General features: G+C 44.5%; 1 protein-coding gene across 1 annotated transcript in view; it reads left to right on the forward strand.

The window, feature by feature from the left end:
- LOC138246270 (pleckstrin homology domain-containing family A member 7-like) overlaps positions 1–22,755 on the forward strand; it is a 236,784-nt gene extending 214,029 nt beyond the window's left edge. The window contains exons 22-24 of the mRNA XM_069200700.1: positions 7,187–7,311; positions 7,910–8,049; positions 20,855–22,755. Of these exons, the coding sequence (XP_069056801.1) occupies positions 7,187–7,311; positions 7,910–8,049; positions 20,855–21,435 (846 nt within the window). The 3' untranslated portion in view covers positions 21,436–22,755. The remainder of the gene's footprint in view (positions 1–7,186; positions 7,312–7,909; positions 8,050–20,854) is intronic.
- Positions 22,756–23,717: the final 962 nt, after the last annotated feature.

The raw sequence follows: 23,717 nt of genomic DNA on the forward strand, positions 1-23,717 counted from the left end.
GGAGCTTGAACCTTATCAGGTTGAGCTCTTAGGCCCAGGGGGACCCTCAAGGGAGGAGCTGTGTAAGGGACAAGAAACCTGTCCCTCTCTTGAAGGCCTTAGGCAGCAAGCTGCTGAAGAGTCCAAAGGCAAGAAAAATGGAACGCATAGGGTCTATTGGGAAGATGGACTCCTGTACACTGAGGCCAGAGACCCCAAACCTGGTGCCACTAGGAGAGTGGTAGTGCCTCAGCTGTTCAGAGAGTTCATCCTAACATTGGCCCATGACATTCCCCTTGCTGGACATTTGGGACAAACCAAGACGTGGGAGAGGTTAGTCAACCACTTCTACTGGCCCAATATGTCCAACATGGTTAAGGAGTTTTGCCTCTCCTGCCCCACCTGTCAAGCCAGTGGTAAGACAGGTGGACATCCAAAGGCCCCCCTCATTCCACTTCCAGTGGTGGGGGTTCCCTTTGAAAGAGTGGGTGTGGACATAGTTGGTCCACTAGAACCTCCCACAGCCTCAGGAAATATGTATATCCTGGTAGTAGTGGATCATGCTACCAGGTATCCTGAAGCTATTCCCCTTAGGTCGACTACTGCCCCTGCAGTAGCCAAGGCCCTCATTGGTATCTTTACCAGAGTGGGTTTCCCTAAGGAGGTGGTGTCTGACAGAGGTACCAACTTCATGTCAGCATACCTAAAGCACATGTGGAATGAGTGTGGAGTGACTTATAAATTCACTACACCTTACCATCCACAAACTAATGGCTTAGTTGAGAGATTCAACAAGACATTAAAGGGCATGATCATGGGGCTCCCAGAAAAACTCAAAAGGAGATGGGATGTCCTCCTGCCATGTCTGCTTTTCGCTTACAGGGAGGTGCCACAGAAGGGAGTAGGATTCTCACCCTTTGAACTTCTGTTTGGTCATCCTGTAAGGGGACCACTTGCCCTTGTTAAAGAAGGCTGGGAGAGACCTCTCCATGAGCCTAAACAGGACATAGTGGACTATGTACTTGGCCTTCGCTCTAGAATGGCAGAGTACATGGAAAAGGCAACCAAAAACCTTGAGGCCAGCCAACAGCTCCAGAAGTTTTGGTATGACCAAAAGGCTGCACTGGTTGAGTTCCAACCAGGGCAGAAAGTCTGGGTTCTGGAGCCTGTGGCTCCCAGGGCACTCCAGGACAAATGGAGTGGCCCTTACCCAGTACTGGAGAGGAAGAGTCAGGTCACCTACTTGGTGGACCTGGGCACAAGCAGGAGCCCCAAGAGGGTGATCCATGTAAACCGCCTTAAGCTCTTCCACGACAGGGCTGATGTCAATCTGTTGATGGTAACAGATGAGGATCAGGAGGCAGAGAGTGAACCTCTCCCTGATCTTCTGTCATCAGACCCAAAAGATGGTACAGTAGATGGAGTGATCTACTCAGACACCCTCTCTGGCCAACAGCAAGCTGATTGTAGGAGAGTCCTACAACAGTTTCCTGAACTCTTCTCCTTAACCCCTGGTCAGACACACCTGTGTACCCATGATGTGGACACAGGAGACAGCATGCCTGTCAAGAACAAAATCTTTAGACAATCTGACCATGTTAAAGAAAGCATCAAGATGGAAGTCCACAAGATGCTGGAATTGGGAGTAATTGAGCGCTCTGACAGCCCCTGGGCTAGCCCAGTGGTCTTAGTCCCCAAACCTCACACCAAAGATGGAAAGAAAGAGATGAGGTTTTGTGTGGACTACAGAGGGCTCAATTCTGTCACCAAGACAGATGCCCATCCAATTCCAAGAGCTGATGAGCTCATTGATAAATTAGGTGCTGCCAAATTTCTAAGTACCTTTGACTTGACAGCAGGGTACTGGCAAATAAAAATGGCACCTGGAGCAAAAGAAAAGACAGCATTCTCCACACCTGATGGGCATTATCAGTTTACTGTTATGCCCTTTGGTTTAAAGAATGCCCCTGCCACCTTCCAAAGGTTGGTGAATCAAGTCCTTGCTGGCTTGGAGTCCTTTAGCACAGCTTATCTTGATGATATTGCTGTCTTTAGCTCCACCTGGCAGGATCACCTGGTCCACCTGAGGAAGGTTTTGAAGGCTCTGCAATCTGCAGGCCTCTCTATCAAGGCATCCAAATGCCAGATAGGGCAGGGAACTGTGGTTTACTTGGGACACCTTGTAGGTGGAGGCCAAGTTCAGCCACTCCAACCCAAGATCCAGACTATTCTGGACTGGGTAGCTCCAAAAACCCAGACTCAAGTCAGGGCATTCCTTGGCTTGACTGGGTATTACAGGAGGTTTGTGAAGGGATATGGATCCATTGTGACAGCCCTCACTGAACTCACCTCCAAGAAAATGCCCAAGAAAGTGAACTGGACTGTGGAATGCCAACAGGCCTTTGACACCATGAAACAAGCAATGTGCTCAGCACCAGTTCTAAAAGCTCCAGATTATTCTAAGCAGTTCATTGTGCAGACTGATGCCTCTGAACATGGGATAGGGGCAGTTTTGTCCCAAACAAATGATGATGGCCTTGACCAGCCTGTTGCTTTCATTAGCAGGAGGTTACTCCCCAGGGAGCAGCGTTGGAGTGCCATTGAGAGGGAGGCCTTTGCTGTGGTTTGGTCCCTGAAGAAGCTGAGACCATACCTCTTTGGGACTCACTTCCTAGTTCAAACTGACCACAGACCTCTCAAATGGCTGATGCAAATGAAAGGTGAAAATCCTAAACTGTTGAGGTGGTCCATCTCCCTACAGGGAATGGACTTTATAGTGGAACACAGACCTGGGACTGCCCATGCCAATGCAGATGGCCTTTCCAGGTTCTTCCACTTAGAAAATGAAGACTCTCTTGGGAAAGGTTAGTCTCATCCTCTTTCGTTTGGGGGGGGGTTGTGTAAGGAAATGCCTCCTTGGCATGGTTGCCCCCTGACTTTTTGCCTTTGCTGATGCTATGTTTACAATTGAAAGTGTGCTGAGGCCTGCTAACCAGGCCCCAGCACCAGTGTTCTTTCCCTAACCTGTACTTTTGTATCCACAATTGGCAGACCCTGGCATCCAGATAAGTCCCTTGTAACTGGTACTTCTAGTACCAAGGGCCCTGATGCCAAGGAAGGTCTCTAAGGGCTGCAGCATGTCTTATGCCACCCTGGAGACCTCTCACTCAGCACAGACACACTGCTTGCCAGCTTGTGTGTGCTAGTGAGAACAAAACGAGTAAGTCGACATGGCACTCCCCTCAGGGTGCCATGCCAGCCTCTCACTGCCTATGCAGTATAGGTAAGACACCCCTCTAGCAGGCCTTACAGCCCTAAGGCAGGGTGCACTATACCATAGGTGAGGGTACCAGTGCATGAGCATGGTACCCCTACAGTGTCTAAACAAAACCTTAGACATTGTAAGTGCAGGGTAGCCATAAGAGTATATGGTCTGGGAGTCTGTCAAACACGAACTCCCCAGCACCATAATGGCTACACTGAAAGCTGGGAAGTTTGGTATCAAACTTCTCAGCACAATAAATGCACACTGATGCCAGTGTACATTTTATTGTAAAATACACCACAGAGGGCACCTTAGAGGTGCCCCCTGAAACTTAACCGACTATCTGTGTAGGCTGACTAGTTTTAGCAGCCTGCCACAAACCGAGACATGTTGCTGGCCCCTACACCATGTCAAAACAAGACATGCATTGCCAAAACCAAACAGTTGACCACCAATGTCAGACCTATTGCCTTTGCCCATGCTTGTTTATTTTAATGTTTTTCATAATCTTATTGAAAGTGGTTACACTGATTTTCCATTATAGTAGCATACATCAACCCATTTTACTAAATGATGCTTCAAAGAAATGGGGCCTAAAATTTTACAGTAGTTAAGCAAAACATTTTGTTTCCCTAGTTGCATTTTTTAGTGAACATTTGTAGGAAGTTGGCTCTGTATGTGCTATTTCAAAGTAAGGAATAGCATGCACAGAGTCCAAGGGTTCCCCTTAGAGGTAAGATAGTGGCAAAAAGAGATAATACTAATGCTCTATTTTGTGGTAGTGTGGTCGAGCAGTAGGCTTATCAAAGGAGTAGTGTTAAGCATTTGTTGTACATACACACAGGCAATAAATGAGGAACACACACTCAGAGACAAATCCAGCCAATAGGTTTTGTTATAGAAAAATATCTTTTCTTAGTTTATTTTAAGAACCACAGGTTCAAATTCTACATGTAATATCTCATTTGAAAGGTATTGCAGGTAAGTACTTTAGGAACTTTGAATCATTACATTAGCATGTATACTTTTTACATAAAACACAATAAGCTGTTTTAAAAGTGGACACAGTGCAATTTTCACAGTTCCTGGGGGAGGTAAAGTTTTGTTAGGTTTCACAGGTAAGTAAGTCACTTACAGGTTTCAGTTCTTGGTCCAAGGTAGCCCACCGTTGGGGGTTCAGAGCAACCCCAAAGTCACCACACCAGCAGCTCAGGGCCGGTCAGGTGCAGAGGTCAAAGAGGTGCCCAAAACACATAGGCTATAATGGAGAGAAGGGGGTGCCCCGGTTCCAGTCTGCCAGCAGGTAAGTACCCGCGTCTTCGGAGGGCAGACCAGGGGGGTTTTGTAGGGCACAGGGGGGGACACAAGTCCACACAAAAAGTACACCCTCAGCAGCGCGGGGGCGGCCGGGTGCAGTGTGGGAACACGCGTCTGGTTTCCAATAGTTTCCTATGGGAGACCAAGGGGTCTCTTCAGCGATGCAGGCAGGCAAGGGGGGGGCTCCTCGGGGTAGCCACCACCTGGGCAAGGGAGAGGGCCTCCTGGGGGTCACTCCAGCACAGGAGTTCCGTTCCTTCAGGTGCGGGGGGCTGCGGGTGCAGGGTCTTTTCCAGCCGTCGGGAAATGGAGTTCAGGCAGTCGTGGTCAGGGGGAGCCTCGGGATTCCCTCTGCAGGCGTCGCTGTGGGGGCTCAGGGGGGACAACTTTGGTTACTCACAGTCTTGGAGTCGCCGGAGGGTCCTCCCTGAAGTGTTGGTTCTCCACCAGTCGAGTCGGGGTCGCCGGGTGCAGTGTTGCAAGTCTCACGCTTCTTGCGGGGAGTTGCAGGGGTCTTTAAATCTGCTCCTTGAAACAAAGTTGCAGTTCTTTTGGAGCAGTGCCGCTGTCCTCGGGAGTTTCTTGTCTTTCTTGAAGCAGGGCAGTCCTCCGAGGATTCAGAGGTCGCTGGTCCCTTGGAAAGCGTCGCTGGAGCAGGTTTCTTTGGAAGGCAGGAGACAGGCCGGTAAGTCTGGGGCCAAGGCAGTTGGTGTGTTCTGTTCTTCCTCTGCAGGGGTTTTTCAGCACAGCTACTAGCCCTGAGGGTGGGTACACCCTCTTTGTGCCTCCTCCCAAGGGGAGGGGGTCACATCCCTAATCCTATTGGGGGAATCCTCCATCTGCAAGATGGAGGATTTCTAAAAGTTAGAGTCACCTCAGCTCAGGACACCTTAGGGGCTGTCCTGACTGGCCAGTGACTCCTCCTTGTTGCTTTCTTTGTTCCCTCCAGCCTTGCCGCCAAAAGTGGGGGCCGTGGCCGGAGGGGGCGGGCAACACCACTAAGCTGGAGTGCCCTGCTGGGCTGTGACAAAGGGGTGAGCCTTTGAGGCTCACCGCCAGGTGTGACAGCTCCTGCCTGGGGGAGGTGTTAGCATCTCCACCCAGTGCAGGCTTTGTTACTGGCCTCAGAGTGACAAAGGCACTCTCCCCATGGGGCCAGCAACATGTCTCGGTTGTGGCAGGCTGCTGGAACCAGTCAGCCTACACAGATAGTCGGTTAAGGTTTCAGGGGGCACCTCTAAGGTGCCCTCTGGGGTGTATTTTACAATAAAATGTACACTGGCATCAGTGTGCATTTATTGTGCTGAGAAGTTTGATACCAAACTTCCCAGTTTTCAGTGTAGCCATTATGGTGCTGTGGAGTTCGTGTAAAACAGACTCCCAGACCATATACTCTTATGGCTACTCTGCACTTACAATGTCTAAGGTATTGTTTAGACACTGTAGGGGCACAGTGCTCATGCACTGGTGCCCTCACCTATGGTATAGTGCACCCTGCCTTAGGGCTGTAAGGCCTGCTAGAGGGGTGACTTATCTATACCTGCATAGGCAGTGAGAGGCTGGCATGGCACCCTGAGGGGAGTGCCATGTCGACTTACTCGTTTTGTTCTCACCAGCACACACAAGCTGGGAAGCAGTGTGTCTGTGCTGAGTGAGGGGTCTCCAGGGTGGCATAAGACATGCTGCAGCCCTTAAAGACCTTCCTTGGCATCAGGGCCCTTGGTACCAGGGGTACCATTTACAAGGGACTTATCTGGATGCCAGGGTGTGCCAATTGTGGATACAAAAGTACAGGTTAGGGAAAGAACACTGGTGCTGGGGTCTGGTTAGCAGGCCTCAGCACACTTTCAATTCAAAACATAGCATCAGCAAAGGCAAAAAGTCAGGGGGTAACCATGCCAGGGAGCATTTCCTTACAACATTTTATATTGAAACCAAAGAATCAACAATCTTTCTTTTGAGCTTCTGCAAATATTTGCTTCCAATCAGGGAACATTCTGGGAGTATTATCTGTAGCCTCATATTGTTAAAATTTTCAAACGTGTGTACTATTTTTTTTTTTTTACTAGAACCACTGTCAGTAATGTAGTCCGAGTTTATAACATGTATTTAGAGAACCCACCCTAATAATAAAGGCTTTCAATTAATGAACCGTAAATACAGGTTCCAACAGCATTAGGATATGGACCAAAACATTACCTCAACTGCAGACTATTCCCTTCCCTGCTCCATAATGTCGTACTGTAAACTGGCAGCCAAAAGGTTTGTGCTGCAGGCGGTTGGGCATACATGTCCCAAAAACAAAATAAACCTGAAAACTTGTTGTCCTTGACCCCAAACTATATGTCCTGGGTGCGGGCTATAGGAATTCCACACCCCAGAAGTTGTGTTTCTCTTTTAAGTAGGTGTTCCATCTTTTCCGGATAGTGTTTCTAGAAATAAGCTTCAGTATAGAGTTTCGTTTTTTTACTTTTCTCTTACTCCATTTTGTTGTCTACTTCACATTTGCTCACAGCCTGTAACTCCTCCCCTAAGTGCCTTTAATGTGGTGTTCTTGATCACATGCTTTTCAAATTATCAACTGGGTTGGATTAATTACAATTTATTATTTTGCTTCTGCATTAGTTTCCCAGCCATTTGCAAGGATCTTTTTCCTCTGGTGAAGAGCCTGGTTCAGAACTGTCCCCTGAGCACCTGGAGTCTAGAAGAGCAGCAGGGTCACAAGTGAAGACCAACACGTCTTCAAGGAGGTGAGACGAAATGGTTATCTGCAGGTCTCATTGATTCTATTATGTGCATTCATATAGAATAAACACTTGCACCTGATTTCAATATGCCACCAATATTTACATGAAAATGAAGGGAAACATAAGAGAGGTACACTTCTGAACAATGGAGAAGAAGCAAGGAGAGAAAACAAGCATAGCAGGAACTTTAATTGTGTGAGATGGATGAGGCAGAGAAATCAGTGCGAAGGAGAGACCAGAGAGGGAAATAGGGAGAGTGGGACCTTTAGAGAGGGAGAAACCAAAGTGTAAGTAAAGAGATTAGGAAATACTGAGAAGGGAGTCAGTGGGGAAAAGGCATAGATTGCTATTGCTGGACAATAGACATGACTTTGGATGAAAATGAACTCCGAGGTTAGGGTGGGGAGTAGTTAAACATTCTGGGAGAGATTTGTTGTGAAACAAATTTCAGGGAGACAGTAGAAGGCAAGGGAACAGCAAGGAAATCAAAGTATTGTTTAAGAAATGCTGGGAGATGTGTTTCGCTGTTCCTTAGTCTGTCGTCTCTGTCTTCCACAACCCAAAGCAACCCATATTCCTAACATGTTTTTAATGTTTTCAGTCCTGGGATGTCTCCTAGGGGGCTCATCCAACATCCAGAAGAGGGGTACACCATCTCCCCAGAGGGACAGCGGGAGCGGATTATGACCCTATCATATACGCTGGCGACAGAAGCCTCACAACGCAGCAAAATTATGACAGGTACTGAGGCCAGGTCCTCTGATAACACTGTGCTTGAGCAACATCCGAGCCACTGCCAGCTGTGAATGGAGGTGGGATTCACTGTATGGAGTACAAGGAACCCCATGGGTCTGCTGTATGCTCCAACAGTATCGTCCTTTCTTATTATACCCCCCTGGCTATTATTGTGCCTTTGTGCCATAAAGTGATCATAGTCACATACATGTATGGCATAGTGCCTTTGTTAGAAATTTGCTGCACAGTAACACCCTGTGGCCAAAATGTGAATTATGTACTAAGCTTGCAAACCGGTTAACAAATCATGGGTGAACTTCGAAGTATGATCCTGAAATAATGTAAACACACAGAAAGGCTGAGCAGCTACTAATGTTATAGAATAAGTGACATTGTACAGTTATGTTATTTAGAGTGACCTGATAAATCAGTATTGTGACATCAACTGGCAGCACCTCTTCCAAAAGTAGATGAAGTTTGCACTGTTTCTAAACTGTGAACTGGGACTGAATGCCGAAATGTGATCTAAATATTTGCACAGCAGTGAGCAAGTTTTGCAAATTGTTAATTGAAGAAATAAATTTAAAACGGAGGAGGAGGAGGAGGGAAACAAGCTCGAAAGCGTAAACAAGCTCAAAAGCTTAATGACTTTGGCAGCGGGTCACACTCTATCCTAGTCGGGCGGAAAGTCAGTGCTCAAAGCCAGTGAAGAAGCAATCTCTGTAGGTAACAGCAAAGCAAGCAGGAGAAGGCGCTCTCGTGGCACAGGCCACTGTAGACCTCACCCCAGGTTTATATCCCCATCGGCAAATCAGCTTCTTTGTTGTAAATAATCTCCGCAAAGTAAGCGTCTTCATTAGGAATATTAGAGCGCTATCAAATGAACTATCATGAATCTGTGTTTTATCATAACAGTTGTTTATGATTATTAAAGTGTTCGACGTGCCCCTCATAGGCACAGGGAAGACACAATTGTAAGTTATTGCTGTTCCTCTAAGTGGGGACCTCAGATCACTGACATATTTTATCCCTTTGAAGCAATCTCTCCAATATTTACATTGGGTGGTTTACAAGAGGTCTTACTAGTGCACGTTTTTAACTTCATTACATGAAGATATCTCAACCCATGGCCCCTATGTTATGGCATGTCAAAGTTTAGGATTAAGCCTTTCTTACAGGTTTTCATTGATTTTATTAATGAGGTGTGTTTATTTGCTCTTTCATAGTTGAATTTTGCTTTTAAACATGAGTAGTTTTCTCAACAAAATTTAGTCTTTTTTAATTTAATGAATGTCTGGTACTTTCAAATTTTAAACCTGTTGACACAATTTCTTTTTTTTTTTTGTTGCAATTATGGAGTCACTCCTTTTTCAGTTTCAGAAAATGTTCAAATAAAAACAGTGGTTAGTGGAAGTGTGCCTAGTGGCAGTATTTGTTATATGAATTTGCATATTCATCAAGGTAAAAAATATACTTATCTGCATTTTGATCATTAAACTTCCAAAAGCATTCATTTCACAAATCTCAGGAAAAGAAAAACAAAAGACCGAATTCAGAGTTTGATGATGGGTTACTCTGTCACAAATGTGACAGATAGCCTGACCGCCGTATTACAATTATGATCCCCCTCTGCCAAACTCTAAATCAGGCACCTAATGTGTGTCTGATAAAGCGAGGCTATCCAGGGGATTGCCTTCCTCTGGAAAAGAAGGTTAGGCTGAGGTGCTACTCAAAATGAAGATTGGACCTGTATAAATGTGCTATTTTTCATTCACCAGATATAGAGCAAGCAAAATGTCTTCATCTGCAGAATCAAAAGCTGGTTCTGATGGACATTTTTCTGGTTGATGCTTGTTGGGTCACTTTCTTGCTAAACCTTCCTCCTAAGAGAGAAAGTTAAACTTTGAACAACTTGGTGCTCTAGGTCATCTAATTTCATTCCTTTTGATTTCAAAGAAATTGATGACACCAAACCATGAGATATCTGTGCCTTCATATCCCTCATCCCTCCCACAAACCCACTGAGTTTTTAAAGAAAATGCAAATACTTTCAAGATCAGACTTCTTCAGTTATGAATAGTTAAGTGTGGTGAATTTCCTCATTCTGACCTAGCATAAAGAATTTCCTTTGAGATTTAAGTTGGTGTTCAAGTCCTCATCTCATATTTTTGCCTTTGTTAGGAACCTTCTTTTCATAGTCAACTCTTTCATCCACAGCAAGGGTCACACTCGCAAATCCTGCTTATCTTATTTCTCTTGCATTAGACACATGGTCTATAAGACTGGATCATCAGAATGTTTACAAACTACTTATCTGTCATAATTAATGAGCAGGTATCATCCTTACTGCCAGTATAGTGTGAAGAATTCTGTATCATCTAGTTCAACATTAGGATGAACCTAAAAGGACATAAGCCTTTGCATCAAGCTTGGTATTTTAAACTATAGCTGAATTAATGGACTTTGCTGCCATAGACTTTACCTTGAGTCTTACATTCTGAAGGCATTTATGGGTGCAGTTTTTTTTTTCTTCAAACCTAAGGTGCATAACAAATTCATACATGTACCTTTTGAAGATTGTGCTCTTTTCAGAAGTTCAATAGTTTTACCTTGTTGAAATTATTCAGACCGAGAAGCATACCCAGTCTGCCTTGGAAGCATGAATGCACTGAGGAGCCTACTAGAGGTGCAAGCACGTAAGAGTCAAAACATTGGCCTCAACATCTTGTCAGAGCCCAGCAGTTTCTGTGCACTGATCCTCAGTACAGGGATGATTCCCATTGCAGGCCTTACACTGCAGATTGGGGACCTCAGGAAGGGTACCACTTCTAGTGGAACCTGTCTCTGAGCGGCCCTCTTTCTTCTTTCTTGCCAATAGGCTTGTACAACTACAAGTCAGGGAACAGTTGTAATTTCAAGATGTTATTTATATGAAGAAACTGACTGCCTGACACTCACACAATGTAATGCTCATTGAAACCATTCAACAGATGTCTCCTCAACTCTCTGAAATAGAATTGCATCAAAGGAAAATTGCAATTCACTTTCCTGTGTCTTGTCGGCATGCTAAGATACACCAAGAAAGGTAGAAACGTAATCAGCAGTTAGTAGAAAATACTTCCTTTCTTAAAGGATTACCCTCTTAGACCAACTTTCTTTCGCCTTGTTTTCCACTACTCGAGCTAGAAGAGTTAGTTAACTTCTTGCAGTGTACATTGATGATGCTTTACTCTGTATACTTTCAGTTTTCACTACTCCTTGAATATAAAATCGAGGTTGGAAGCTGAGGTCGGTGCAACCAGTAACATAGATTTGCTCTTTCTGATTGCCATCCCACATTGCTCATTGAAATATTAACACGATATTCTAATCATTTGAGTCTGAAGAGGCTGTCATCAGAAAAGAGAATTGGTTTTGCAGCATGAAATCGCTCCAAGATTCACATGCTGTGCATATTTCGCCATCTAGTGGTTGGAGCTGGAAAGTCCTACTTGTTCTCACCTTTTTTTTTAATCTCTTTCGGAGGTGGGAGTGTCTAGTGAAACCAGATCCCTTGAGAGTAGGCTATTAAACCCCCTTTATATGGTCAAGCCTGCAATGCTATTGCTGATTGTATGGCTCTTTGTAATGTTCTTTTTTCCATCTGGAGATTACCCCTAAAACAGCCCAATTTGTAAGGAACTTTGAATGGCCTATTCCAATATCTTTCTCCAACAGTGTTCTAGGCCTTCAAGTGTATTAAAAGATGTAGGGCCTTGTTAAGAGTGTGGCGGTTTGAGGACCACCACACTCGTGTTGACGGTTGGACCGCCTTTCTCCGGGCGGTCCGACTGCCCAATTACAACCCTAGTGGGCGGAACCGCCAGGGGACTACCGTCCCCACTGGGAGCATGGTTCCTCATGTGGCGACTGTGGTCTCAGTTGTACTCAGCCAGGGGGGTGCTGAACTCAGCACCGCCAGGCTGATTACAACTCCCCTCACCACCAGCCTTTCCATGGCGGTTTCACCAGCATGGACAGGCTGGTGGTGAGGGTGTGCGGGTGTCCCCCCCTCCCCCCCCCTCCCCTGCACAATTGGAATGTGCACTGTCTACTTTGCAGACCGTGTGCATTCTGAGGGTACTGGTCAGCCCCCTCTTTGCTGCAAGATAGCATCTGGCTCCTTGAAGGGAACCGAGTGCTATCTTGTAGCACTGTTCTCATCGATCTGACCGGCGGTAATGCTTTATTACAATGTTTCTGCCAGTCAGACCGGTCGTAACATTGTACTAGGGGCAGGGGATGTCACTGCCATGGCAATGGTGTCATGCCTACAAGTTTGTCATTCCTGCATTGGGATCCCAAACCCATAAAAAGACTGATAAACTTCGTAACTGTCATAAATGGCAGAAGATAATGTTGAGATCTAACACAATTCACCGCCTTCCAGCCACTTCCGCACATCAAAGACGTGTATTGCAAGAAGCTAAGGTTATTATAAAATCTGTTCTGCAGTGTGAACCTATTCTAGATCCACATGCTGTGCCTTATTCCATCAACTAGTTGTTGGGAAGCATGAATTATTCATCCTAAGTTTTTTATTTTAAGCTATGGTTATGGGAGCATCCATCCTAGCAAACTATTACTTGAAGTGCTAACTGACCATGCCTCATTACTTTGATGCCATTTCCAGACTCATTTTTTCAGTATTGAGTCTGGAATGAAACTGATGGTCATTTTGTGACTTCAGAACAAAAGCAACATTGATTATTAGGGCTATACAGGGAGTGCAGAATTATTAGGCAAATGAGTATTTTGACCACATCATCCTCTTTATGCATGTTGTCTTACTCCAAGCTGTATAGGCTCGAAAGCCTACTACCAATTAAGCATATTAGGTGATGTGCATCTCTGTAATGAGAAGGGGTGTGGTCTAATGACATCAACACCCTATATCAGGTGTGCATAATTATTAGGCAACTTCCTTTCCTTTGGCAAAATGGGTCAAAAGAAGGACTTGACAGGCTCCGAAAAGTCAAAAATAGCGAGATATCTTGCAGAGGGATGCAGCACTCTTAAAATTGCAAAGCTTCTGAAGCGTGATCATCGAACAATCAAGCGTTTCATTCAAAATAGTCAACAGGGTCGCAAGAAGCGTGTGGAAAAACCAAGGCGCAAAATAACTGCCCATGAACTGAGAAAAGTCAAGCGTGCAGCTGCCAAGATGCCACTTGCCACCAGTTTGGCCATATTTCAGAGCTGCAACATCACTGGAGTGCCCAAAAGCACAAGGTGTGCAATACTCAGAGACATGGCCAAGGTAAGAAAGGCTGAAAGACGACCACCACTGAACAAGACACACAAGCTGAAACGTCAAGACTGGGCCAATAAATATCTCAAGACTGATTTTTCTAAGGTTTTATGGACTGATGAAATGAGAGTGAGTCTTGATGGGCCAGATGGATGGGCCCGTGGCTGGATTGGTAAAGGGCAGAGAGCTCCAGTCCGACTCAGACGCCAGCAAGGTGGAGGTGGAGTACTGGTTTGGGCTGGTATCATCAAAGATGAGCTTGTGGGGCCTTTTCGGGTTGAGGATGGAGTCAAGCTCAACTCCCAGACCTACTGCCAGTTCCTGGAAGACACCTTCTTCAAGCAGTGGTACAGGAAGAAGTCTGCATCCTTCAAGAAAAACATGATTTTCATGCAGGACAATGCTCCATCACACGCGTCCAAGTACTCCACAGCGTGGCTGGCAAGAAAGGGTATAAAAGAAGGAAATCTAATGACATGGCCTCCTTGTTCACCTGATCTGAACCCCATTGAGAACCTGTGGTCCATCATCAAATGTGAGATTTACAAGGAGGGAAAACAGTACACCTCTCTGAACAGTGTCTGGGAGGCTGTGGTTGCTGCTGCACGCAATGTTGATGGTGAACAGATCAAAACACTGACAGAATCCATGGATGGCAGGCTTTTGAGTGTCCTTGCAAAGAAAGGTGGCTATATTGGTCACTGATTTGTTTTTGTTTTGTTTTTGAATGTCAGAAATGTATATTTGTGAATGTTGAGATGTTATATTGGTTTCACTCGTAATAATAAATAATTGAAATGGGTATATATTTTTATTTTGTTAAGTTGCCTAATAATTATGCACAGTAATAGTCCCCCTAACATAGCTAAAACTAAAAACAAACTAAAAACTACTTCCAAAAATATTCAGCTTTGATATTAATGAGTTTTTTGGGTTCATTGAGAACATGGTTGTTGTTCAATAATAAAATTAATCCTCAAAAATACAACTTGCCTAATAATTCTGCACTCCCTGTAAAGGCACATTCCCAGCAAAGAATGTAGAAAGTGCTGAGGTCGTACTTTGCGGATGATAAGAGATGGCGACATCACTAACAAAACCCCAGGACACCGATTTCTCTTCGTGTTTCAACCAGAGGTTCAGAGAATGCATGTTTACAGGTTGAAAGTAATCTCAGGGCCTCTTCTCAACTTTGAATGTGAATGTTTTGGAACATATTGTGTTTAGGCTCTGTCTGATATGCCACCGCAGGTTATCTAAAAAAGACACAAACATGCGGTCCTCATCAAAAAGGCAAGTCACACTTGTGAGTAATTTACATGTATAAATGTACTCTTATATTTTTGAGTGACTTTACTATTTTGCCTATTCAGAAAATCTGAGTGTAACATTATTCAAAAGTGTAGAATTTCATATCTCCATCCCCTGAAAAAAATGGCCGAGCCTAATTTACAAACCTAAGTTACTACTAAAAATAAAGTAGCAAGTCTACCACCACACGTGGCCAATCCCTAGTGGTGCAACACACTCCTGTAACAGCAGAGACTTAGGGCCTCCTTTTGAGTTTGGCGGATAGGAAAGCCTGCCCACCAAACTCCTGTCAGGGTGGGTGCTGCCGTAGTGGTGACCATTCCGCCGGACCTAATAGGAGTTTCCCGCTAGGCTGACGGGCAGAAACCGAGGTTTCCGCCTATCAGCCTAGCAGGAAACAGGCAGCACCATTGTCTCTGGCTCATAATTGAGCGCACCACCACCTTTGCAATGTTCACTATCTGCACAGCAGACAGTGAACTTTGCAATGGTGCTGGGCAGGGAGACCTCTGCACTGCCCTTGCCAAGTGCATGGGTAGTGTAGGGCCCCAACTGTGGCCCCCTGCACCTATTCTTCACCAGCCTTTTCTTGGTGGTAAAATCGCCATGAAAAGGCTGGTGGAGAACGAGGTCGTAATCAGTAGCACCACCCTGGCTGATTGCAATCTCTGCCACCGCCAGGCTGTTGGGATCATGGATCCTGGCGGTACAGGCGGGACCCTGGTGGTCCTTAAGACCGCTGGCCTCGTAATGAGGCCCTTAAATTTAAACCCCTCAGGAAATAATGGTGTTTAAATTAAATTAATTTAAAACTGTTAAAAATATAATACTTAGATATATTGTAATGTTAAACAATACAATATGTAGTAAATATTTTTAATTATAAAATATTGTGCTAATCTTATTGCAGTTAAAAATTAATGTAATGATAAATTGTATTAAATATAACAATATTACTATTAAAAATATACATGCCTTTTAATAATGCATAAACATTTTTTTGCTTTAGTTGGAAATGTACTTTTTAATTTAAACTTGGGGAAAAAGTACATAATTTAATATGTTTACTTTAATTCAAGATTTAATGAAAAATGTAGTTATTTGTGCTGTTGCACTTTGTGTTTAGTTGTACATTTGGAACATATATAAATTACATGTATTTTAATATTGAACATAAAAATACTTTAAAAAGCATTTCCCAAGTTTAATACACTGCTTTACTTTTACCCATACTTTACCACGGCTTGGCTGTAGTAACTTTAGAAGTGCAGTTGGTAATATGAATGGTTTTATTCTTTTGTGGGTGTGTACACATACCTCTATAAACCCCTTCTGACCCTTGCTTAACCCCTCCTGACTCCTCCCCATTTCCTCCTCTGTAGTAGTAAGTATTCCCCATTTCCAGCCATTCCCCTCTATCCCTCTTACTTTCAGTACTAAAGCTTATTCTTACGTGTACGGTGACTCTGCAGCTCAGGTGGAGATCTCCACACAGAGAAGGTTAGGAGAGATGGAGGAGTAAACTCTACGTGCAGGTCTGTGAATAGCATTTTGTAGTACTACAAAATGCAGTTTGTGAATAAGCCTCAGAGTTTGCAGCCTCCCTTAGTGCCATAAGTCCACAATGTGTAGCGAATGTGACGAATTTAGGTCCAGGATCCTATATGTTCATTAGAAACAGTGCTATATGGAGGTTTCTGAATTTGCTTCTGGATGTGCAATCCTGCACTAGGACCCAGTCTGCTGCTGTGATTTGACTGTTTGTGGTTCTCCATTGTTGATTGGCGTATTCATTATTTTCCATTTTACTTCTCTGGACATACTGGTGGTCCAGGTCTCTGGGAGTCAATCGAGCACAGGTTGGTATTAGATCTTGCAAATATAAGGTGTGCTGCTGTACAGTTAGTTGTGCAGTGAGGTGTTGGCCAGTACGCTTGTATGACTGGTGGATGGTGGTCTCCATGTTTGTTGTTCCATCCTCTTCTGATGCTCTTATTTAGGGTGTGCATGAATCACTCTACTTCTCAGTTAACCTGAGGCTTCCTGGCTGTTATCCTTTGGAAGTGTACTGTGAGCTCTCCCGTAAGCCAGTCATCATTCACTACCTTGGAAGGGCAAATGTCCTCTCAAACGTGGGTGAAACTTGCTCCAATACTGTTGAGTTTACAATTTCTGCCACTGGAAGTTTGGAGTATCAATCCACAGTGATAAGCAGTTGTCTGCCATCCTGCAGGGCACAGAAGTCAGCACTAATAATTTCCCACTGGCCTTGTACTAGTGCCTTCTGTTGTTACATGCCAAGGTTGACTGAGGCTTCAGTTGCTTGGTACGTTAGATGGTCCATTATGGTCTCTTCTACATGTCTGTCTATCATTTGTGCCTTCATTTTGACAGTACCTTGGTGACCCCCATGTGCCAGCTGCATTGTTCTTTCGCTCAGGGATGACAGAATGACCACCTGTTGCCCCCTCAGGATCACACCTTTTGTGGATAAGCTTAGCTGATGTTGTGCTCTCCCCTGAACCAGGGGATCTTGTTAGGTTTAAAGGTTCATATTTCTGCTTTGGGTTAGCAGTGTCTTCCAAGAGTTATTTCTGATGTCTTGGATATCCATCTGGAAGCACTTATCCTCTTTGGTGGCTTGTATGATCGCGCCAATGGGGAATGGCTTATGGCTGGGCTGTTTCTGCGACCAGGTTGATGTGCTCATCCCCTTCTCATGGGGTCTCACAATTTTGTTTTCTAGGGATTTTAAGACAGTGGATTTGGTGCAGCTAAGCTGATATGCTACTGTGAGTTTCTATCATTGCAGCTATACAATCGATTTTCAGTGCGGGTGGCACTAGTTTTGCTGCCCCTGCAAAAAGATTATTAAGGGGCTAATGATCAGTTATGACTTTCAGCTCTTGGTCACAGATGTAAAGTGCACACACCACCAGCAGATTCCAAGTGCTTCTTTGTCAATTTGTGAATATTAAGTCTCAATTGAGGACATGGCACAGTTGGCAAATGCTACTAGAGGCCAGCAATATTTTTTTCTTGAGTTGTAAAAGCAAAGCTCCCAGCCCTCCTGTGCTGGCATCCACTACTACATTTGTTTTCAAAGTAGGATTGAAATACAGCATTGTCACTCCCCGTAACAGGATGTGCCCATGTTAGCAAATGTTCTTGGTGCTCTCCAGTCCATATTTTATTTGGTTTGTTGTTGTAAAGACTCTTTGAGCATTGCAAGATTAGGGATGAATCGGCTGCAATATGTGGCCATTCCCAGGAAGCTCCTGACCTCCATCGTCAACTATGGCTCTTTTCCTTCTTTGGTATCCTTTGGGTCTACTTTCACTCCCTGCATCAAGGATATATATTAATAGAACCCCACCATGTCTGTCAGGAACACACATGTCTGCCTGTGAAGGATCTTCCCACAGTCCGATATCCTCTGGAGGGCTTCTTTGACTCTTCTGTGATGTTCTTGTATGGACCTTGGGTGTATCAGGATGCCATTGCTCACATAAAGGACTCCTATGAGGCCAGAGAGGGCCTCTTTTATCATGCTTTGGAATACCTTGGCTCCTGAGGATATTCCAGTTTTCAAGCATTTGTACCTCATAACCTAATGTGCGTGAAAGAATAGTGATACATTAACTTGCTTTGTGCAGTGGGACTCAAGATTACAGGGGTGTGTACAATGCCCACAACATAGACCCTGACACATTTTTGATTATGTCTGTGTGAGGCCTCCAACTTAGGCTGTTCTTTTTCCACCGCTTGTTGCTGGTTAAAATGAACGTGCCGGTGTTGTAGGGCCACAGATCAAATTGATTTATCGATGTCGAGTAAGATTGGCTTGGTCATGCACCCGATCACTTCAAAGAGGTGCTTAAAGTCTTTTAGTATGTCTCTTGCTTCATGTGCTCTATGGAGGCTATCAGTTTCGTCACATATGCTGTGTTGCAACCAATGATTATGTCAAATCCAGTCTTTATAATGAAAAACGTGGCTGTGACATGATCTTCTTCATATGAATTTGTGGTTGTTCCCATCAATAGGATAGGGTCTTTTCTTGTATATGCAACAGTTTTTGTTGTGTTCATTTGTGGGTGTGGTTCCTGACGTTAAAACTGGTGAAGGCATGTGACATTCAAAGAGGCTTCTGTGACCATGAGAGCTGCGATTTACTAGTCTAGCAGCGTGAAGGAGCACCTGGGCTGTCTGGGCCTGTTCTTTTGCATTTGTTTGGTGAAAGAAATGATGAATATCTGTTTGTACTCTTCATCATCCTCAAAATGGGCAAGGTGAGTAGATAATATGTACTGTGTGCTACTTGCATCGTGTCATTCTCATGTGACTGCATGAAGGGAGTACGTTCTTGGGTTGATGCTTCTCAAGAAATGCTGAGCTCCTCTGCCTCTGTACGTGTGGAGTGGTTTGCTTTTCCACCGTTGCTGCTGACTTTTTAATGGGCTGGCCACAGGATTGCTGGGTGTGGCTCTTTTCTACCGTAGCGCGTGGCCAGTGGTAAATACTGTCTAAGGTGCGTTGGCGGGCATCTGTGCTTGAGAAATCCCTGCCTCCTAATGTGTTGAAAGGTTTTGACTTGATTGGGGTTTCAGCACCGGGTTCTTTGATTGATAGCTAGCCTAAAATGAAATCCATGTTTTCTGCCCAGGTAGCAGACAGTTCATTGCATTGGACCAGTACCATGATTTCATCACGGGACATAATCAGTTTGCTGAATATCATTTTGTGCGTGCCACTGTTCTGCACCCCTGTATGAGTTGTGCTCAGACCTCCTTTGTTGAGTTGTTAATATGCACATGCAGGCTAGATCCCTTGGGCATGGTAGAACCCATCTATGGATTTGTGTTCTCGTTGTTTGGGTTGTTTTAGTTTGAAACCTTTATAATCAGGATTATACTGAGAGTTGAAATGTGCTACTAGGACATCTACTGCCATCTCGTAGTAGTTTTCTTATCTTGTATTTCTCAGGTTTGCAAATAGTTTGAATATCTCTTCTCCGGCGTAACAGAGAAACAGTGACCTCCTTACCCCACCTTCTGTCTCTTTTGCGTCTTAAAGTAGTTATTTAATTTTGAAGCGCCATTCTCCATTAGGTGTTGCTTTGGCCAGACTGACTAGTTCCCCAAATGGGAGCAGTTAGTTATTTGTTGCCCTACCTAATTGGTGCACCCTCCATGGTCTGCCACCTTGACTGACCTTTGCCATCCTTTAGGAGCGGTGTTTTTTCCTCCTTCCCAATCTGTGGTTTTGCTGTTGTTTATGGTGTCTGGGCACCTCATGGAGCCCCCTAGGTCAAAAGTTGAAGGAACCACTGCGGACAAAATGACTTTGCTTCACTAAGAAAAAAAAGATTGAGAGTGAGTCAGGATGACTCTTTCTGGATTTGACACCTAAAATGAAAAAAACAGGTTAATCCCAAAGACCTTTCTGGACTCAACTACCAGATGGCAGAATAATGTAAAACACTTAAATCTATAAAAATGTCAAGCCTCAAAACTGTTGTTACAGGTAAGTCACTAGTTTTTTTCTTGGTAACGCATTTATAGGAAGGATCCAGGTTTGACATCGTCTTCCCTGTCGACAAGTACTGCAGCATATTGTCCTTGATGCTTATCATTGCCCTGTCTGGTAGAAAACTGATTATCCAGTGATCTTGATGATAGAAGGGTGACCTTGATGATGGAAGGGTGATTTTAATTATCGAAAGGTGGTTTTCTAGTGATCGTTTTAAACAGATTGTCCTGTCATTGACATACATCAGAGAAAGGTTAAGTGAGTTTTCTTTTTCCAAAACTGCCACTTGAATCCCTTTTAGGTGCTTGAGTCAATGTATGGTGTGACTTTGGTAAAAGGTGCCATCCTGAGAGCACTGTGCCTGAAATCCTCTAAAGAGGTTTATTGTCTTCTGCAGCGCAATTCACTTGTATAGCAGAAAGCACATTAAGTTCTACCTGAGAATGATTCGAACACTGATTACCTACTGGGGTCTATGGAGTTTCTGCTTGAAGTGTCAAAGATAGAACACTATAGACAGATTCCTGAAATGCTTAGTGCAGTTTATCAAATGTTTTAACTTATAACACAACCGTGAGTGAGGTACATATGCTGTAATTGCACTATGATGTCTAATGATGTTCTTTTCCGAAAATGTATTTTGTTACCTAATCAATATGTTTTGCTTGTCTCCTTCAGTGAAGGCATTAGCTGATGAGTACAGTGACGACTCCATGCCAGAGGAGGCTGAAGACTGGGACTTCCTTCTGCAAGAGGTTTATTCCAACTCACAGCTGGACGGCTCCTCTAGCCACCCCCAAACACAGCACCAAGGCATGGCTGCCCCACAGAAGGAGGCAGATGAGCCTGGCGCTCAGAGAGCATCACAGTGTCCCAAACCAGCAAATCAGGACCCAGATCGTGCAACTTGCCACTCGGAAAACAGCAGCAACATAAGTCACTGTCTGGAGCCCACCCAAGATGCTTTAGACCTGGTGGGAAATGCAACTAACCTTCTGCATCCATGGAAAGACAAGCTGGGATGCTATGAGAACTGGACAGTTCAGGAGCAGTCTGAAAAAACTAGTAGGGACACAGTGCCTTTCCACAAACGGGACCAGATAACCAGCCACGCAACAGGATGCAATGGCAGGGTGGCCAACTGTGGGTACAAATTGGAGAAACTGGACTTTGCCCATGCAGACTTTGACCAAATGGTTGGGTTTCTGAAAGAAGGAGAAGAGCCCATCCGTGTCACAGTGCTTCAGTCCAGTTTCTGAGCCAAGGCTTGGTGTCCTGCGATGGACGTTGATGTTGGCTCCCAGGACTGACAGACACAGTTTCCAGTGGGAGGTGCTCCAATGGCTGTGATGTTCATGCACAGAGAGAAAGGGAGGATGCCAAGAGTGGTCAAATGGATGTTAAAGTTGGGACCATCTTTGAACAATGTATATTTTGGACCAACTAGCACAGACAATGGTGACTTTTGCCTCCCATGCCCATCCACATGATTTAAAAGATGGAGAAAGACGGGCAGTTAAGTATGTGGAAGATAAAGGAAGAAGGAGGGTAAAATCAAGTGTGGTATAAAAAAGGATCAACAGGAAAAGCGGGTCAGGTAAACAATGAAGTATGTGAAATCGGAATAGGGGGCAGTGAAGGAAGAGGATTTGGGATGTGCATGGGTGGGCCTAGCAAGAGGTAAAGAGAGAAATGGTGGCTATGTAGGAAAAAAGAAAGAAGTGGAAAAATGTTCGAGAACAATATCCTGGAAAAAATGAAGAAATATTGGTAATAGCAAGTGGAGCGAGAGATAAGGGAAATTGAAATAGGAAGTGTAGGAGAACTTAAGAATGGAAATTGAATAAACTTGGAAAGGTTGCAATAAAAACAGAAGGCACCGGACAAAATTAGAAGGTTGGACGAGATAAAAAGGTCAAGGAATAAATTGAGAATGTAGAACAGAAAAACATCAGTTAAAGCAAAGAATTGCGGACCAGGAGGTAAATAAATAAGCATGTGCAGATTTATGAAAAAAGTATTGATAGGTTTTGCAAATGAATATTTCAGTAAATCATGACATGAGCAAAGGAGGGGGAAAGAACAATGAAATATGACAGAAAAAATGACAGAGAAGTTCCCCCAGAGATGAACGAAAAATGGAGTGATGAAGCAGACCGCCTGCAGAGGAGTGTCTCTTTATTCAGAAGTGTTTTCTGGTATTGTTTTGCAAAAGTGATCTAGGTGAGTTAACTGAAAGTGGAGATCTAGAAAGAAAATATTTTGGAGGACAAGCACCGCCTGGAGAGTAATTCAGGCACCGGTGGAAAAAATGAAGGAAACCAGATATGCCGAGAACTAGCTAGAGGAGTGGTAAAGGCCTTATGGAGAAGCCAAGAATGAGCGGTACATGGTGGACCTCCAGTCAGTATTAGAGCCTCTGTCTGAAGCCACAAAAGCAAGGCAATTTGATGTGCCCCACCCCAGCATGAAGTGTTGCTTTACTCTATGATACTGTAGAAAAGATGCTATGCCTTTTGACAGCTGTATATAGATTTCTATGTTGTTAATAAAAACCGTCCAGCATTTGGGCAGCCAGATTTTGGTGGTGGTTGTGGCATTACTGTGGTTGATTTACACGTAGGATGTTCAGGTTAAGGAACGGGAATGTTGTGGGCACACGTCACAGTGTTGGATGTCACATCAAGGCATCAAACGACCTTTACTCCATATTCAGAGCAGAGTGCAGTGAAGATGACTTTCAGCTTTTTGAATATGGGGCACGCTGAAGAGGGAGGTCAGTTTTTGAGCTCAGGACTCTTTAAATCATTTTGCCGCAGTGGTCTCTCATTTTGAGAGCAGGCCTCAGTAAAAGGGCTTGCATTTTCCTAGATTAGGCTCAAGGGGCTGTGCCATTCTCGGAACAGAAAATAAAAGAGATGGCAGTCAAATTCTTAATCTGTCAACAGTGACGGTGGGTGTCAGACTCTGGATTTAGGGCACAACGGAGGGGGTCACGTTTTTGGAATTAATATACACTACGGATGACCATGACATCAGAGCATAGAGGAAACAGCTGCCACAGTCTTGAACCAGGGAGGCACTGCCACGGAATGGATTCAGAGCATAGGGTGACCAGATTCGACCTTCTGAGGTCACGGCGCAGTAGTGGTCGTTGACACATCCTGGGGTAAGAACTGTCACTCTGAAATTGGTGTCTAGGAGGTACGCTGTCACAGGGGGTAAGTCTAAGTTATATGGACTGCACGCTGTGGGGTCCGCCTTTAGGATACAGGTTTTCACTCTGGGAACACCACGAGGATCAGGGCGGTCTCAGACACTTCATCTGGCTCAATACAGCTCATCACTTCAGAACGCAATACTGGGATGTCCTCACACGGTATTCATCACTGGACTTGTTTTGGTTGCCGCGCCAGGAGGGCTGGTCAGGCAGAGTTTCCGAACAAGGGAGAGACAGACGAGATGGCAACCATACTACTCATGCATAAGAAAAGCATTACACGATTTGTGACAAACTCCCAATAGTCAAACTGTCCAAGCA

The sequence above is a fragment of the Pleurodeles waltl genome, chromosome 7, assembly GCF_031143425.1.
Source record: "Pleurodeles waltl isolate 20211129_DDA chromosome 7, aPleWal1.hap1.20221129, whole genome shotgun sequence".
NCBI lineage: Eukaryota > Metazoa > Chordata > Amphibia > Caudata > Salamandridae > Pleurodeles > Pleurodeles waltl.